This window comes from Lingula anatina, chromosome 1 (assembly GCF_051362555.1).
Source record: "Lingula anatina isolate TDL-2025a chromosome 1, LinAna3.0, whole genome shotgun sequence".
In the NCBI taxonomy this organism is placed as follows: domain Eukaryota; kingdom Metazoa; phylum Brachiopoda; class Lingulata; order Lingulida; family Lingulidae; genus Lingula; species Lingula anatina.
In genome coordinates, this window is record NC_141767.1 from 1,068,468 (window position 1) to 1,087,623 (window position 19,156).

The 19,156-nt window shown below is 36.3% G+C and overlaps 2 protein-coding genes across 2 annotated transcripts; both read right to left on the reverse strand.

Moving 5' to 3' along the window:
* Positions 1-1,084: 1,084 nt before the first annotated feature.
* On the reverse strand, positions 1,085-10,081 carry LOC147763818 (uncharacterized). The gene is made up of 12 exons (XM_087001053.1): positions 10,021-10,081; positions 9,613-9,855; positions 8,601-8,786; positions 8,123-8,428; positions 7,370-7,504; positions 6,362-6,526; positions 4,986-5,828; positions 4,284-4,460; positions 3,697-3,750; positions 3,143-3,233; positions 2,702-2,829; positions 1,085-2,574 (listed from the first exon to the last, which is right to left on the reverse strand). Exons 1-12 carry the CDS (start codon positions 10,079-10,081, stop codon positions 2,417-2,419), a joined length of 2,547 nt encoding a protein of 848 aa, XP_086857179.1. The 3' UTR covers positions 1,085-2,416.
* Positions 10,082-10,657: 576 nt separating this feature from the next.
* On the reverse strand, positions 10,658-18,919 carry LOC106155180 (uncharacterized). Its single transcript, XM_087004827.1, has 10 exons — positions 18,558-18,919; positions 17,964-18,197; positions 17,267-17,452; positions 16,667-16,975; positions 15,829-15,972; positions 15,007-15,519; positions 13,064-13,132; positions 12,302-12,389; positions 11,819-11,946; positions 10,658-11,468 (listed from the first exon to the last, which is right to left on the reverse strand). The coding sequence occupies exons 1-10, from the start codon at positions 18,610-18,612 to the stop codon at positions 11,359-11,361; spliced, it is 1,836 nt and encodes a 611-aa protein (XP_086860953.1). The 5' UTR covers positions 18,613-18,919; the 3' UTR covers positions 10,658-11,358.
* Positions 18,920-19,156: the final 237 nt, after the last annotated feature.

Consider the following 19,156-nt stretch of genomic DNA (forward strand, 5'->3'; position numbering starts at 1 on the left):
TATTTTAACTAACGTTAACATAAATCCTATAACGATTGCATTGGACAGCAAGTAATAATGAAAAATTATAGTACATTAAACAATCACAGTACAAACGATGTTAAAAAGTTTTTAACCAAAAAGGGGACATATGGAGACAAGTGGCGTATTTAGTTCACTGCCTTGTATACAATCTGAAACTGGCAGCGAGGTCATATCTTTCCACGCGTCACACCTCGGATTTCCTCTTCCTTGTATCGTTATATGCCTACTGTATGTATCCTCCTCGCCGAAATTTGAATTGACGGCATTTATTTATTCATTCATAGTCTTCAAACGGAACCTTTATTAAGTTTATTGACCTCAGTTTATTGGCCGTGTACTAGAATATTATCTTGGGTGCATTCATGTATGTAGAATAGAGACACCTGGTGCCCATCTTAAAGTAGCACACTTTGGGGTTTAAAGATACATGTACCTCTCCCAAGAATAGCAAAGTCAGACTTGAACATCACATCAGTCAGTAGCTTACCCGGTACCTTACCATGTCATACTACCCGTAAACCACGTTCAGTGGATTAATACATTTTTCAAAATACATAAATTCCATTTTGCCAGAAATCACGTTGACGCTCTTTCTTTCTTTTAAAAACGAAAACGACCCAATGCATTGCTGATTCTTAATAACAGGTCTGCTTTTCAAACGCTGGGATATTAAGAAATTTTGGGTTATGACGTTACTCGCCATATTTGTTATTATCTATGTATTATCTAAGTTGACATATATCCGTTCGTCTTGTCATCGCGTTTAACCAATCTTATTATCACACTTAACAATTGACACCGTTGAACACAATGGTTTTCTCCCTTTGTCCCAATTGTTTAATTTCTTGCTACACAAAAGCTTAACATCTTTTAAAGAAATGCCCAGTGACCGTTTTTTATGGAGAGGATTGTGTCTTGAACATGTTTCATTCACCATTGGAACTCCAACGAAAAGAATGGCCAATTATTGAAAATGTCAGTCAATAAATTTATATATATTTTCCTCGTGTCAACTGCCTTCGACAGTCAGGCAGCTAAAACGAAAAAGGCGATATGAATGTCATATGTCAATGAGTTTATTACAAAAACCACATTCTTAAAAAACAATATACTAACTTCGAATGTCATTCACCAATTATAAGTATGGGAAAATTGTCGTTCACCCTAAAAAAATTCGTTTTGTGACCATTTTCCCGCGTAAATGAAGAATCAGCGCCCCTGCAAGAAAATATTTGACAGGATGTCTTCAACGTAAACTAATATTTTGTACATTTGTCACTGAAGGGAATGTAATACTGGTTAGTTAAGTTAGATAACGGTCAGATAGGCGTATCTCTATATCTCGGGGGTCATAATAGGTTATCGTGCATTGTGACAAAGGTGTGAATCAATTTCATAATAATTTTCATGTGTGCATTACATGTAGATTGTTGCCCTTATAAACATTGTGTCTAATCGGGCTGGGTAGGTCTATTGTCCGGCGTATCAATCGAGCAACAAATGCCAATTGTTGTGACCACCTCATCAGTTGTAAATGTTGCCTTGCTGCGTTTGCATAGAGTTTCTTTCCGGTATTTGGATGCATTGCTCTGTGTTACGGTCCACGTTGACCAATACCACTTCGCCTACACCATAGTAGCCAACGCCTATACCATGAGATACTTCTTACCATCTTACGCGTCCATCACTTCTGACAACGGTCAACCTGCCTCAATCTAAAAGCAGTATCACTCCCCTTTTGTTGGCGAGTGTCTAGGCAAGAGCTCTGGTATACCATCTGGCATGTAGACGGCAAGCTTTCCCATGTGGCTGTTTGTGTTTGGTAATGATGTTTTCTAACCCTCTGAATGGTTGTCGTGGACCAACCCAACCTTCTGGCAAATCGGCTGATCAAACTCCCTCCTACATGTACATGTACGTCAGCCAATCGGTTAAAATATGTTCTTCACTCATAGAGGAAATACATATTAAATATATAATTGGTGTTCGTATATCTCAAAGGTTACGCTATAGGTCACTGTTTTATGGTCGGCTGCCTAGTTGCTCCATGTATGCAATAATAAGATTATAGACAGAGCACTAAATACCATAGTTTTGTAACTTAATAATTGTAACAGTAACAAAAAATTATGGTAAAATAGCTGTCTACCGATCACATTATTCTACACTGTGATGAAAACGTAATAGTTCTTTGTTAATATCATTTATCCAGATGTTATTTTTAAAAAATTAAATAACTTGAGAACCATTGAATCTTGTTACAATATGACTCTTACGAGAACAATCAAGAACAATATTCTCAAAGCAGAAAATGAGGCTATACGTTCAGGTTACGGGGGCACGACATTGACGGTAGTGCCCATCATCACTTTCTTGTCTACAGAATACACATTTAACTCCTGATTTGTGTAAAATCTACGGTGTCATATATTTCAACAATTCCTTCTTCAATGGAATGACAGCGGGTGACATTTACGGATGTTTCTTCAGATATTAGATCTAGTCGAGGGAGAACGCTTTCATCAAGATGATTGCAGAAATGGCGATTGCCTGAAATGAGTAGTGTTTAAATGAATTTATCATCCTACACGTTTTTAGTATATGCAGTATATCATACAGGTCCGTAGTTTGAGATTAACAAAGAAAATAAAACTTTAGGCATCTTAATCACTTTTACCTGTGACTGACGTCATTCCACCATGTTCTCTTGTAGCCGTATCTGCCAATACTTTGATATACATTGGGTTCAGCACTGTGCTGGAAATGCTTTCTCTCATTCTACGGTGCTTATTGTATCCGGTTTTACTGAAATTTATGAAAATGTTTAGTTTTATTATCACATTCACAGGCAAAGTGCACGCAATACGCGCTTACGTAATTAAAATGTATATTAAAGCATTATATGGGGACGATATTTACGCCAAACATTATAACCGGATCTCTAAAACGTACATGTTGTTATCATCAAATCCTATTTTTAAAAAATTGATGTCTATCAGATATGGTTTTTAAAAGGTATTTATCAATTATAGCACTTTATATCATATTTTCAATTTTGATTTCAATACAAAATCTATGATGCAATCTAACGCAAAGAAAGGAAATAATTAGAGATTACCCTTTCCCTCCTCGGACTATCGCCAGCATCACACAGCAAACGATACCCAGAGCCAATGCAACTATTCCAGCTATGATGATCCACAGGATATCTTAATGAACAGTTTAAGAGACAAAATTGAACACGTGAATGGCCCTTAAACCGTACCGTGTACATTTCGTATAGCCTTCATATCCTTGGATTGTTTTTTGTTTTGTGAATAACAGATCACGAAATACATTGATTAGTATTACGTGAATATGTCACATTTAAACATGTGGTACAAAACCGCTTTAAAAAGAACTAAAACCTTACAAATATCATTTTAAGTTTACCATTATTAAAAGCTTGCTTCATTGTTTGGGTGGTATTGTAATGAGTAAAATTCATCAGAAAAAGGTTTGCTAAAATATAGATTATTTGTCAATAACCAAATATTTTCCTTTGCGTGTTCCGGTCTCAAAATATTGCGGTTCCAAAAAAGGTGTTCTATGTTGATGTGACGAAAACATCTGAGACGAGTGTAGCTGAAGATCTATTTATACTACTGCAACCCTTGTTGTTCAGTGACTTACTCTTGAAATCCCGTCTTTCTGTCCGGTCATTTTTGCCTTCTTGTGAAGTAAAACCTAAAAAAAATCATTTCATAGCATTCAGTGTCGCAAGGAAGACTATTCAATAATACACTGCAGAAAAGCTCAAGTATTTCGTTCTAGCATGTTTCATGTATAGGAAACTGTGAAACTGGTTAACAAAAGATGCAAAGAAAAAACAGTTTACGGAAAGTGTATCGTTTACCCATTAGGAACCATCTATAGCACCCCCTTTTTCTTTCACAAAGTGTAAAAAATATTCACCCCTTTCTAATACAATTATACTCCTTATTGGTGCAAATAATAACACTGGTCAGTTTTCGTTTTCTACTCTGTATCGTTACTTACCTATTTATTAACTTTCCATTAGTATTTAATAGTGACTACTTTTACATCGTGTATCTTCATTAAAATTGTTGAAACAAGATCCGTTTCGTTAACTAGACATTTTCCTCGTTTTCTTGCCCACTCAAATCTACGTAATTACATGAAATTTAAAGTGAATTAGAGACATCGGTTTAGACATAAACATTTTCATCCTTTCTATTTACATATCTTAGCATATTTACCCGTGCAAGATGGAGGTTCGGAACTCCAACTCCCGTTATTCATGCAAACTGCTGTTGAACTCCCTGCCAGCACCAAGTCTCCATCGCTACAGCTGTATGTTAAAGTGCTGCCAAATACCAAGGTATCGTACTTAACTGCGACCTTGTCTGGTAACTCTGGCAGCTGACATTTTACGACTGGAAAAGTAAAAATGAAAAGTGAACTACGTTTTTCTTCCTAAATTTCTGAAAAAAAAGTCATCTTATTTTTTTTATCTCATTAACGCTTCTTATCTTTTACTACATATTTTACTACTTAACAAAGGCTAAATACGATAAAAATGATAATTTGCTGACGATCGAATAACGTGAACAGATTTAAAAACCGTATGCGAATAATGATGGTCTCTTACAAAAATATACATTTATACTGGTGTTTTAATGTTTTATTGATAATTCATTTGAATTTATCCAGGAAATAAAATTTAAATCCACATTTTATACAAACTTAGTGATACTTAATGCCATCTACAGAATATTTTGTATACGTATTTTTTAAAATTCAGTGTAAACTATTTCTGTAAAGTCTTAAACAAGTAAAAATCTAATAAACCATTTTACTATTAATTGTTTGAGTTCTGACCATGACGATATCATAGTGCAACAATAACTATCCATTAAATTTTGTAATCTTTTCCAAGATAAAAAACACGTGACACATACTTAAACAAACATGGCCCTCTCCATTATATCCAGTATTGCATGTGCATTTGAAGCCGCCATTGGTATTGGTACAGCTAGCTGAGGAGCTGCAGTTGTTGGTAGTTTTGCATTCATCAATATCATTACATTTGTAGCCATCACCAGTGTAACCAGAATTACAAGAGCAGGTATAGCCACCATTCGTATTGGTACAGCTAGATGAGGAGCTGCAGTTGTTGGTAGTTTTGCATTCATCAATATCATTACATTTGTAGCCATCACCAGTGTAACCAGAATTACAAGAGCAGGTATAGCCACCATTCGTATTGGTACAGCTAGCTGAGGAGCTGCAGTTGCTGGTTGTTTTGCATTCATCAATATCATTACAAGTGTAGCCATCACCGGTGTAGCCAGGATTACAAGTGCAGGTATAGCCACCATAGGTATTGGTACAGATAGCCGAGGAGCTGCAGTTGTTGGTTGTTTGGCATTCATCAATATCATTACAGTTGTAGCCATCGCCGGTGTAGCCAGAATTACAAGAGCAGGTATAGCCACCATCGGTATTGGTACAGCTAGCTGAGGAGCTGCAGTTGTTGGTTGTTTGGCATTCATCAATGTCATTACAGTTATAGCCATCAACAGTGTAGCCAGAATTACAAGAGCAGGTATAGCCACCATCGGTATTGGTACAGCTAGCTGAGGAGCTGCAGTTGTTGGTTGTTTGGCATTCATCAATGTCATTACAGTTATAGCCATCACCAGTGTAGCCAGAATTACAAGAGCAGGTAAAACTACCGGGTAAATCTGTGCAGTTTGCGTGTTGACTACAGTTGTGGGATCCCATGGTACACTCGTTGACGTCTGAAATAAAAAATAGTTAAAACTGTTTTATTCCCAATCACGTTTATTAAAATAGATTCTGATAAAACAATATTTTAAATTATTTGTTTCTTAATAATTGTACTACAACTCTACCATTTTGCCGACTTTGCCACTTTCTTTACGATATATGCTCCCAATGAAAAATTGAAAAGGGGATAAATAAAGACAATGTTAACTAATATAGTTTTATGTTTAGAGTGTTTCAAAAATATCGCTGAAGGCCTTCAACATTATCATTGTGTCACTGGGCCGAGCTGTACTATCCAAAGCTAAATGGCAAGTATCTTTACTTAAGGGCTCAAGAATCAGGGAGACAATAGGACAACACCTGCAGCACAACAAAAACCGACAAAGAAAAAATATGTCAACAATTCACCAACAGAAGGCACTATAGTGACACGGGTTACGTAACAACCAAATTCGTTTGGTAAAGATCTGTTGGCAACCCTTACTGATACTTAAGTGGAACCCAAGACCATCCTTAACTGTTGGCTGGAGGGTACTCGACTTACTTGAGCAACCTGCTGTCATATTCCACTTTCCACTTGGAAGACAAACTATGGAAAAACTACTGTCTCCGTTCATGTGGTAGCCATCTTCACAGACATAACTAGAACTGATTATGTCTGACTTCACCAGTTTACTGTGCTCTAGGTGGATCTCAGGGCATCTGGGACCTATGGAGTATACTTGTGCATGTAAAAGCGATGGCAGAGCTTACTCCTACTCTTGTAATTTTAGTTTTATTATTATTTGAGATAAGCATACTTTAATGCTAATTTTAAATAATGATTATAATAGGGACCTTTTGGCGAACAATTTTATTTCAATCAATATGTCGTAATGAAAATAAAATACTAATACAAGTATTGTTTTTTTTTTTAATTTAGGGAAATGAATTTTACATTTAATGATTGATGAAACTTACATGCCAATAAGTCAAAGAGTGAGAAAGAGTAAAATCATAGAACTTATGAAAAGTAAGAGACAGCAACAAGAAAGAAAAGTTATCACTCTCTCATGACTAGGTAATGGAAAATATGTATTAATACAAATTACCAACTAATTGATTGTCACAACATTATCTAATTTAGCATTAACAATTCTTTGATTGAAAGCTAACAATGGGAGTTGTAAAAATGCATAATGACAGATATTATGAAAGAGCGCAAAACATCACATTATAACCAAAAAGGGGAATGTTAATAGATTGACTGATAGCATAGAAAGGAAAGATGTGAAAAAATACAGATGATATTTTATAATTTGAATGTGGAATGATAAGTTAAAAAGTAGATTTAAAATCAGAATACAAAAAAATTTGGGTACCCAAATAGTGTATGTTCTCCTTACTATTACAGAGTGGTAAAAAGTACTTTACCACATTACTAATGAAGTGATAAATTAATTTTTATGAGATTTGATCTATTCTTTTATTATTTTGAGAGAGAGAGAGAGAGAGAGAGAGAGAGAGAATCTCAAATGCGGATATTTGTTGAAATAAAAGAACCACTCCTGACACATGTAATAGTTTATTTCTGAGGCAACCCCAGTGACCCATCTGAAGTCTCTTGTCCAAGCAAGCTTCACTGTGTTGCCAGCATTTGCTTGTTGGGTTCCATGTGAGTCCCAGTTGAAATAATCTAACTGCTTACCTAAAAAATATACATGTATATTGAGGAGAATTATGCAATACTGCAATAAAGTTCATATACGGGCATAATCGTATTTATAATCTAAAAAGGAAAATAAAATACATTTTTACTATGTTCAATAATTGGAAGAGTGACGAGGGGGAGTCACCTGAAAATGATGTGATTTGGATCGCGCAAAAGTGTAAGATTTGTATGACCATGACAAACACACATTTAGCTAAATGACATTTATTGAAGGTGGGGCTGGATTTGCGCTGCTTCCCATCAAATGGAGTTTTTTTAAGAGGATACTAGAAGAAAGAGAGGAAATGAGGAACGACAGGAGAGAAAGAAAGACAGAATACTCTAACCTACAAAACTGCAATAAAACCGGAAAACTTGGGAAACGAAAAGTGTAACTTTCAGCTGGACTTGGGAATGAATTATGTCTTTACTCCAGCTGTATTCAGGCAGAACCTTTTTGGTGGCACGTGACCTGAGTACTTACCAGTAATTGGATGCATACTATTTACTGAACAGGATAATGCTTATCAGACGACTGCCTCACGCAGGGTTCTTTGTCTTATAAACCCAATTATCACTTGGGCTATAATTGGTAATTTCTATGGATAAACATACCATTTTCCCAAACCCATGTGTAAGGTTCTGCTGTGTTCCATACGGCGTCCAGCCAGTAGTTTCCAGCGTAATGCCACTTGTCCCTCACGCTTTCTGCTTTAATATGGCTGACTAGAGCATTTTGTGTGGACTGGTTTTCGATATGTGCGAGCCTTGCTCCTCTGTTGAGACATAGGCTGTTTGCCTGTTCCCAAGTGTATCCATCTTCGTCTCCTGAGCCCGGGTAAACTTCCAGACAAAAACATGACCCATTGTGAAATACGCCCGATCCACAGTTAGTTACTTCAGAACAGCTCTGAACGTTGGCTGAAATATAGCACAATTTTTCTTTGTTAGGAGTGAAAACATAAACCTATCGCTCTGAAAATCAGTCTAGCTATCTAAAACACTACTGTAAACTTTGCATAATAGGATACTTTCCACATTAAGGCAACGCTAGTTTTAAGTACAGGGGCAAAAATCAAACGGCAACACTTACTAAATTCACAAAGGGCGTTGGATTTTTCAAAATGGGAATCCTTAAGATTAAACATAAATCTTGTGGTTCCACGTTCGTCGTTCCACTTGTAATCAAAGTCTCTCCACAGCATGACGCGGTCCTCCACTCCCCCGCTGAAATTGGGCTCTCCGGGCCCCCACGCCGCCCAGGGGAGGGGCTGATCGTCTGAAGTAAAAATTGTTTTTACATGTACACACTCTTGGTCAAAAATGTTATTAGACACGTAATCTTTAGCACGCGCATTCCGGTGCTATTTGTGTGTAGATATGGTAACATTTGGTGGCTCTTTTCAATCTAATCGAAATTTCTTAGCCTCTGTAGAAATTACGATGGAACATCGGCTTTGAAGGGATACATGATATAAATTTGAATAAAGTGTATAAAATTCAATTTAATATATTATTAATATCCCCACGGTATTTTGCATTTTCTGTACACCATGAGTCAGATTGAAAATGGATTTTGGAATAAAAAGCACTGTTCCTAAAATTTACACCTGTGAGGCTCGGACATAATAACGTTATTATATCCAAGTGTGAGGTTATGATTTGTAAACAAAAGAGCGTATGCAAGGCATGGACATATGATTCTCTCTCACACATATACATGTAGGTACACACTTACATGTATATACGTATTGTAATTTGAAGATTTTCTAAATGTTTTCCACAGTTGTGCTTCACTTAAAGTGGCACTTTTAATCTGAATATGCTTATTAAAGTTTTCAAAAGACATGAAGTGTCTTCATCAAAATAGTATTTCTTATATCTTCCTTTTAATACAAGGCATGACATTCGAATATTTTTCTTTGGTTATTCTTACTCGTCGAGGAATTAATAACCAAGAGTTATTTTTGGTGACTCGTTTCAGGTTCCTTCCCAGCGCTTATCAAACAAACTGTTCACTGACCGTCTGGGCAAGAAGTTATTTTTTCTCTCTTTTTCTTCTTTCTGGGGCTATAACAAAAATCCATTAAAATGATAAAACCTACCGTCGTACCAGCGCCATTTCTTTGTGGACGAGGCACCGATCCATACGTCGAATTTTAATCCCTCTCCCTTTAAAAAGCGTTCCCTCACGAAGTCATCTGATTTCTTGTTGTCTATAACCACCAAGGTTCCATTTCTAGATTTGCAATCATTCCCAGCGTCCGCCCAAGACTTCAGTTCTTTAAACAGCTGAAAACACTTGGAGTTGAAATAAACTGCATCAGGTCCCTGACAAAGCTGGCCGCCTGGTAGAAACAAAGAAATGTGCTTAATGTACTGTACTTTCGACACAACAAACTTATTTTCTGCTGGTAAGTGTTCACTCAATTAAAACTGAAAAACGTACTATTATTGGATTAAAGCGCTTCAAGACACAACATTTAAGAAATTATATCCAAAGATGTTCTTACCTACACGGACAGTGCAAAGTATCAGCAAAGCAGCAGTCAACAGTAACATATGGTTCTGCATGTTGGAAACAATCATCTATTCGGCCGATTGTGTATGTGTGTATAAAGCACATCTGATTATAATTCATATATATCACAGGTCCAACCATGGCCTGAAGACTTATCACGGACATATTCAGATATCAAGTATTGGTGCACGTTTTACTACATGTATAAGTAATTTCCAGGGGAATATGCTATCCAGAAATGAATTTCATCTACAGCTAGTCGATATCAGTGAACCAGTGAACTTAAAAGAGTCGATTTTCCATCATTAATTTATTTTTCTTTGTGCTGCATCAAATGTTATATAGCAGACGCGTTTCGTTGACAAACAGTGACAAACGCGCATAGATATTCATCTAAAATTAGCTAGGTTTGTTAAACACAAATACCTAACCGATTTATATATATATTATAGTTCTTGGTGCCCAAGCTCTGCATTTGTTTTGTTTGATACAACTGACCATCCATGAGAGGTGAAGAAATGTCGTTCATTTCATTTATTAATTTATTTTCAATCGGTAAGTTTAATACTTAAAATTTCCGTTTGAACCAGCAATTTGAACAGATGTTTTAAAGCATCGTTAAACGCCTTTAAGACCTCTTGCCGCTTTTTTTCTTTGATGTTAAAACTAAACCTACCCATGTAACCTTTTGTTTAAGTTTTTGATAACGATGAAACAAAGGATAATTATCGAAATCACAAAAGTTGTGATAGTTATTGTAACTCTGGTATTCTACCAATATCAGATACAGTATGTCAATATCAAAAGGTACAACGTCAAAATGGCGATATTTTCTTTGATGAAAAACGTAAGCACGCCAAGAGCTCCGATAATAGAAATATTTGCTTTCGAGATTGCTGTATATTATAAATGCAAAATTTTTATTAACATTATTTGAAATTGTTTGAAGAAGCGTAACAAATGAAGAAAGCATTTTAAATGTGCATTATACAATGTTATTAATTTCACAGTATATCATCTTTAATATCTTTAAAAGCAGCCCAAATGTGTACCTCAGTACGCACAAAGGTATGCGAGATGCACAAGTTATTTGGTTTAACCGCATCTGGCATGCGAACAACAGTAAAAATACTTGCTTCACGCTACTTTCTATCAGCCATATCATTGCCATACATCCAACACAAAATACCTAGAAACTCCAAGTTAAAGCATTGATGGTCCATCCTCACAAAAAATCATCACAGGCAAGAAATTAATGTTTTGTACTGAGAACAGCCAAGTTAATTACAACACAATTTAAAGTAATTCTCATAAGCCAGTCTGTGCCGCATCAATGGTCATCCGAATGAACGCTAATCTTGCAGTAATCGTACACTTGAGAATCTTGGTCTTGGAGCGGGGGTGGAGACGTTCGAGGCTCATCTTGGAATGGGCTTCCCCCTGGTGAGGAAAAATGTTAAGATCACATAAAACACCTCGGTAATAACAAGCACTGCCCCATCCAGAGGCAATATTTTGAGGGTTTTTTTCCTCCATATTGGATCAACTACTTGATAACTGACACAGGCCTACACCGAAACATGACAGATAACCAAACAGATGGATATTACAAGAACGAATGCCCTACATTATTAATTAATAAGACACAGCTCCCATTTTTCTCATACAATGTATATTACTAACCTCAAAGCACTGACTCTTCATAAAACATAATTTTCATCACTGCATATCATGCCATGCTATTTTATCTAGAAATTTATCAATTGTATTTTTCCATAATCTTACTGTACCTGTAGAAGCCGGTAAAGTGTAGTCCATATAGTCTGGGCTGTCTGAGAGACCCCTATTATAAAGAGGGTTGTCTCTTATAGTGTATACGTTTTCTTTCAACAGAGATTGTTTAGGTGGATTGGCAATCCTGGAAAGCGTTATATAATTAAACTGATTAAATATACTATTTCAGGGAAATATTTTCAAATGTTATTCGATATAATTATTTCGTTTTAGATACATGCATTTGAATGGATGAATCATTTTACTAACTCAGCCACCTGGTAAATTTGTTTAAATGTATAGATTATATGTGTTTAATCTTTTGGGACGATTCATAATCTGTGCTTAATATCATGGACCGCCAAAAACATGTAGATGCAGTAACTTGTAGATAGGAAAACCATAAAAATGTATCTTAATCCCCTTGAACAATATGAATCACTATTTAGATTAAATGTATAGATAACATTTATAACCTTGTTTTCATTTCAATCTCTCACCTGTATCTTTTGTATATTAGCCAGGCCAGGGTAAAAACCGCCACAACCCCAACAACGGGAACGCCAAAGGTTGCAAACAGCTCCCAGGCTGAGAAAGGAGCAAATGTTCAATATAACGATGACGTAATTACATCAAGAGTCGGCAAACCGATGTAAAAAATGTTTAGAAAAAATCATTTTATTATTTAAGTGTTCTCTGAATATTTTAATATTTTTTAAAAATTACGGTACAATTATCACAGTTAATGACAAGCATACCTTGACAGTTACAAAGACACTCTATCGTCGTTTTTTAAAAGCTACTATGGTTAATCCCTATTATCTGTTTAGTGTTTCAAAATTGTTTTTTTAACATCATCTTAAAATTACGGAAGCCGACTGGTGTCATGTTCAAAAACATTTACTCTCGAAATTTCGAGGAAGTATTTTGAAATTTGGACAAAAAAATTATCTCGAAATTTCGAGGTTGTATTTTGAAATTTAGGCAAAACTATTTTATCTCGAAATTTCGACATAGCTATCTCGAGATAATTGTGTCGAAATTTCGTGATACTAACCCAAATTTTGAGACAATATTTTCTTGTCTACATTTCAAAATACTACCTCGAAAGTTCGAGATAATAATTTTTTAACATGACACCAGTCGACTTCCGTTTAAAATTAAGCTCAGTGACCGTTGATATGTTTCATTAAGATATCGATATATAAATATTACAATGATTTTTTAATAGCAGAGCGTTAATGTAAATAAAAAAAACTTACCGAGAAAATGTAGACTTCCACTGTAAACAAAGGCATTTTCAGACCCCTGCGTTGTGCGGGATAATTTGCCTGGCAAAAATAATAAAGCATTAAAAAAATCTTGTGCTTAAATCATTGTTCATTGTTGTGGTGTTCAATACATTGATGTTGTTAAGTAACGCTTAATGAGAAATTGAGAACTTCTTCTAGCAATACTGTGTAAGGAGAATTTGGGGATTTCTGAATGGAATTAACCCTGCGCAAAACTGTTCAGTTGATCCCCTGATGAAGACTGAGGAAGTTGACCGTAAAAAAGGCTCCCCTCAGTTGTAATAATAATAATAATAATAATAAGATTCTTATATGGCGCCTTACATTCTATCTCAAGGCGCCTTACAATAATGGCTAATATACTAAAATCATTAAAATGACTACAATATTTTAATCATAAACTCTCATTGGAAACCATTTAAAATTTACACTACTAAAAATCAATCCTATTAAAAAAAAAAAAAAAAAAAAAAAAAAAAAAAAAACATATATATATTAAAACAAAATCTAAGAGATATAGACAGAATTAAAAAAGTGGGTCTTTAAAAGAGATTTAAAATTGTCAAAGTCTTCTGTTTTCCTAATAAAATTTGGTAGACCATTCCACACTCTTGGGGCGTAGATTATAAAAGCACGATCTCCATAACTTTTTAGGCACCCCTTCTCTAAAACAGAATGTTCTAAAATAAAATCATTCTCAGTATTAAAACGTGTGGACCGCCGTGGTAAGTTAAAACAGATAAGATCAGATAAATATAATGGTCCTTGTGAATGGATCGCCTTAAAAATAATACAGAGTACTTTAAAATCAATCCTCTGCTTCACAGGCAGCCAGTGTAATTCTTTCAGAATGGGAGTGATATGGTGTGTACTATTGTACTTAATTTGACAAACCAGTCTTGCAGCTGAGTTTTGAATAACTTGTAACTTTTTAATCTGATAGTCACAAATACCAAAGAGGAGACTATTGCAGTAATCTAATCTTGATGATATAAATGCATGTACTAATTTTTCAGTGGTTTTGTTATCTAACACTTTCCTTATTTTTCCAATGCGCCATAGTGCATAAGATGCTGATTTACACACTTCAGATACACGCTTGCCCATAGTGCCATTTTCATCGAGGGTAACTCCCAGATCTTTTACAGAACTAGATGGTTTTATAAGAACATCTCCTATGCAAATGTTGGCATTTGCTACATTTTTTCTATTTGCCTTGAACCTTGATGTAAACCATATCAACTCAGTCTTACTATCATTTAAAGCCAACATGTTCACTTTCATCCATTCTCGAATCTCTGCAAGACAAGTCTCCATAGAAGTGATTGTTGCAGACTGGCTGCTCTTGCATGTAATATATACTTGTGTGTCATCTGCAAAAATAACAGTGTTCAGACCATGCTTTAGTATGATATCTTCTACAGGTAACATGTATAATGAGAATAGGATCGGACCTAAAACAGACCCTTGTGGGACACCGTACTCAAGGTATATTGTATGCTGAAATAATATACTACAAAAGAAACTGGAGACATGCCTGAACAAGAAACTCCCATGAGGAGTGGAGATGAACATATTGCAATGGATTTAAGATTTACACATGTAGGAAGACAGCGCCGAGGTGCATGTACATGAAAACTTTGAGATCCGTTTTTAGTGAATAAGTCAAAGGTAAAAAACAAATAAAATTTAATTTTCATTTTAGCCAAAAAACTCCGAGACAGGTACACATCAAAAATGCCCTTATTAGCTGGAAACTAAAGCCTCGCAGGACTTTCACAATTTCAACAAGCCATAAGAAATCAAAAAGTAATATTTTAAATTGATGAGCATTATTAAAGACAGGGTGCAGTCGTAATATTGTATTATCGGTATCTGCTTTTGCTGCAAGAATTGCTTAGATTTCTCATTACCTGTTGTAGCACTATCACGTTGGTGCAGACGTGAGGAAAAACTTGATTCGACAGAAGTTGTTCCACCGTTGACCGTTGTCATCTCCCAAGTGTCGGTGGTGCCGATAAATGAAGGATAGTTCTTGGGTTTTGGAGTCGTTTGCACATTCACGGTTATTTTCTCTGTGGTTGTGGTTTGTATTTTACTGGTTGTGATTTTTGTTTTATCACTCGTACCCTTAATGTCACACCCAACCGATGTAGTTGTCAGCAACTTATTTTCATGTGTAGTGGCACGCGTTCTCGTGGACATGGTCGTTGTTGCAACCGTTGTCGTGGCAACGGTTGTCTCGGTTACCATTGTCGTGGCAGCTGTTGTCGCGGCAACCGTTGTCGTGGCATCCGTTGTCTCGGCAATCATTGTCGTCGAAGCCGTTGCCTCGGTAACTGTTGTTACGACTTCAGCTGTGGATTTCTCTTGTGGTAACGTTGTTGTGATGGGTACAGGGGTGGTGGTAGGTGGTGGTATTGGAGCTGTGGCGATAAACAATATATTATTTTGGATTGTAAAAGCGCTGGATGCTCATACTGTCGTTTTTCTTCCCAAATATGGCTGGTTGTTTGCAAAGATAAATTTTAAGAAAATAATGTTTTAAGATTTGAACTAAATTAATGAATACTATTCAGATGTTTTCCGCGCTCAGATAAATGTCACGAAAATGCATTGTGTTATTATTATTATAGGCTGATGTTGAATTGCAGAAATGGTAGTGTATCATTTCACTGCCCGTACAGACATAACGACCTTAACAAAATATGGAGTGTGTGATGAGTTCTCCTTACCAAACTGACAAATATACGCAAGTTTTAGTTCAGCGTTCTCAGCTACCCATCGAAAGTCGTGGTTCCAGGACAGTTTGCAGGCTTTGAAAGCGTCCGCTTTATTAAAAGACGCTGGGTCCCAGTTTGTGTATGCAACCCGGTTTCCTGAAAGTAAAAATTCATATTTAAGCTAAACCATATATGATTTTAAGTAAAAATCAACTGTAGTTATTTGCAATTAAGTGTACATGTTTATTTTTTTTCTTTAGTGAACAATATAATGGTAAGAGACAGTAATTGCTTAAAATGTCACATGTATAATCGTGATTTTGAGGCTTCACTAACCCCCCCCCCCCCCCCCCCCTTTACACTGAACTGCGTCCTTGCTGCGTCCTTTGTGCGATCGTGAAACTAGCATCGCTGTGGTCGTACAAAGGAGGCACAAGCATCGCTTTGGCTGCAGAATGAATGCTCAATGATTGGCCAGTTGTCGGCACGTAAAGATTATTTTTTACTCTTAAACTGGGCAGTACTACGGACGCAGAAAGGACGCCGTCCAGTGTAAAAGAGCCTTATTTCATTTATCCTGAAGTAACACTATCTGACAACACAATCACCTTATGAAATTTTCTTCTCATTGGTCGTCAGGAACGGGAAGATTATGCCCTTAAGCTTTAACATTCAAAAATATTTGTACGTAATGTTCTGTTCAAGTGACAAAATAAAGCCAGAAAGGTATAAAAAAAAGCTTCTAATATGCAGTTAGTACATGTACACTGTGCAATAGTCCAGAATAATACACAACAAGCTCTTCAGCATCAATAAACCCAAGGCAAATCCATTAACCCCAGTCACTCACCATTATCCCAGGACCAGCTGTATGGCTCTGTCCTGTTCCACATGGCTCCTATCCAGTAGTTGTTGCCATATTCCTTCCTTTTATGCACATTCTCCACATTCAGCAGAACAGACCTCAGGGATTCCATCGTAGCTTTGTTTTCAACGTGGGCAAGACGAGCCCCCCTCGAAGTACAGAACGTCCTGGCCATGGCCCAGGTAAAGCCGTGCTTTCTTGCTGAATTGGGTCGAAGTTCCAAACAGTAGCAGGAACCATTGAAATGGTGGCCGTAGCTACACTTTGGTGTATCCGGGCATTTGTCAACATTGGCTTAAAAGAACAAAAAAAAGCAAAAATTTTTACTAGGTCATTAATCTAAAAGACAAATTTCATAACTTAGACTTGAGACCCGAAATTCAGCGTCATTACATATCAGGCAGGTCCACAAATATACGATTGATCCTCTTTTAAATCTTAATCTTGTATGATTTTGCAAGCAAAAGTGTCGCCACAGATTCTATAATTCTTAGGTCCTGGCCCTGCTTTTTTTTTTTTTTACATCATGCTTATTAAGATTGTCGTCTGAAATACCATATTAACTCGAAAAATGTTCATTCTTACTAAATTCACAAACAGCAGACGACTTTTCCCAGTGTCCTTCTCGTACTCTGTGAACGCCGAGCTTGTTTGCTTCTTCGTCATTCCAATCGTATCGAAATTGCCGCCAGAGCATCACGCGGTCCTCCACGTGACCGTTGTTGTTCGGTTCGTTTGGTCCCCAGGACGTCCACTGCAGCTCCTGGCCGCCTTGAATGAAATATTTTCACAGACAAGATATACACTCTATTTTCCAGTGTGACAGGAATGGGTCCGGGTCCCCATATGAATAGTACAGGTTAGGGTTAGTTGGAGTATTGGGGTTAGTATACTGGACGAATGTCACTTGTACAAAGTAATAGGAAGCAAACTACGGTTCCTAGCGGACTACCATTCATGTCTCGTTAATTTATAATACATTTTTGTAGATATTACGGCTATTATAGAGTAAACAGTTATTGTTATATACATGAAGGTGTGTGTCATATTTATAATTTGAACCTCATTCGTGCAATTTTGATTTCAGCCTTGCTCTACACGCACCGCTATGCAGTACTTACAATTCTGGAAACCATTTAAATTATTTGAAATAAAATAAAAGGGACTGTTATAAGCTGTACGAGTATTTTACTGAAAACCAAGATTTTCTATAAAACACGTGATGGTACCTGTAGGGGCGCATTCAATTCGTAGGAAGGTTCTTATACAATAATCTACTTACTGTCTGCCCAAAACCATCTCTTCTTTGAATATGCACCAATCCAGAAGTCATGTTTATAGTTCTTAAGAACATTTCTGAGACTTTGATCCGTTTCTCTGTTTTCTATGGTAACCAAGTCACCTCCCTGATTCTTGCAGTAATGGCTAGCCTCTTGCCAGGTTTGCCGGCGATTCATAAGTAGAAGACATTTCTGTCCGACAGCCAATGAGTCTGGATGACTACAGCGTGGATCACCTGGCAACAGAAAAGCAACAGAACGAAATCTATATACAGTCGTCATAATTTAGAATATAAATGATAAATGCAATAAAAGTTATTAAAATAACTCATCAATATGAATTTACTCAGATATTGATTGATTTCAAAATGCGTATCTTTGTTAAGAAAAGTAATAAAAATGCCTTATGGTCTCTTATTTATTTCCCCTAATACTGTGTTTATTTTCCTCACCGTGTAGGTCAAAGTCCCTCACAGAAAAATCCTTCGTTCAATGTTTTAACAATAGTAACACTGTTCTAATACAGTTCTACACATGCCTTAAACCATCCACAGCATCACATGAACCAAGGTCTGTCATATAAACAATATACTCACCTTCAACGCCTAGTACGAGCAGTACAAACAGGAAGATAATAAAACAGATATGCATTTCTTCCAAAAGACCAATTAGTTTAATCCCAGCACATCATCTGAAAAACACTCAAATGAAAGAAACGGTTTTACTACAGTTTCAATTTTTGCAAACAATATTTGGTCAAAAAGCCAGTCAGTTATTCCAAAGCTTTCTGTGCAAATAAATGCCGTGACCTTTAAATTGACACATGATTTTCAAGATCTGGGACACCAATAGACCCCCAGTAGTTCACTGTTCCGGAAATCTGCCAACGATAATTGTTATCCTCTTCGCTGACAACAGCTGCATTGTTTGTTTCAGAGTGAATTTTCCCTTTAAAGAATGCAAGACTCCATCTCTGCACTCCCACTGTTTTAATTTTTAAAAACATTGTAGCGTTCTAAAATAATAACATGATTAAAAACATGACATATTAAAGATTTAATTTGACACTATTTTGTACCTTTCAATACACCTCATACTGAGCTAAAACTGGTTAGACCCCATTTCCATAGATTTTAGATCGATCTATCCCTGTGGGGAGTCTCACTAGATTACTGTCAGCTTAGCCGGCTTAAGC

What these genes read in the sequence shown, in the direction of transcription:
- LOC147763818 (XM_087001053.1), bottom strand. Translation starts at nt 10,081, where the DNA reads ATGCAGAACCATATGTTACTGTTGACTGCTGCTTTGCTGATACTTTGC. An exon ending in CACATGGGTTTGGGAAAATG is followed by an intron (nt 7,505 to 8,122) that starts GTATGTTTATCC and finishes TATATTTTTTAG; the next exon opens with GTAAGCAGTTAGATTATTTC. An exon ending in AGAAAGACGGGATTTCAAGA is followed by an intron (nt 3,234 to 3,696) that starts GTAAGTCACTGA and finishes CTGTTCATTAAG; the next exon opens with ATATCCTGTGGATCATCATA.
- LOC106155180 (XM_087004827.1), bottom strand. Translation starts at nt 18,612, where the DNA reads ATGCATATCTGTTTTATTATCTTCCTGTTTGTACTGCTCGTACTAGGC. An exon ending in GCTCGTACTAGGCGTTGAAG is followed by an intron (nt 18,198 to 18,557) that starts GTGAGTATATTG and finishes TTCTGTTGCCAG; the next exon opens with GTGATCCACGCTGTAGTCAT. An exon ending in TGGAAGTCTACATTTTCTCG is followed by an intron (nt 12,390 to 13,063) that starts GTAAGTTTTTTT and finishes CTCCTTTCTCAG; the next exon opens with CCTGGGAGCTGTTTGCAACC.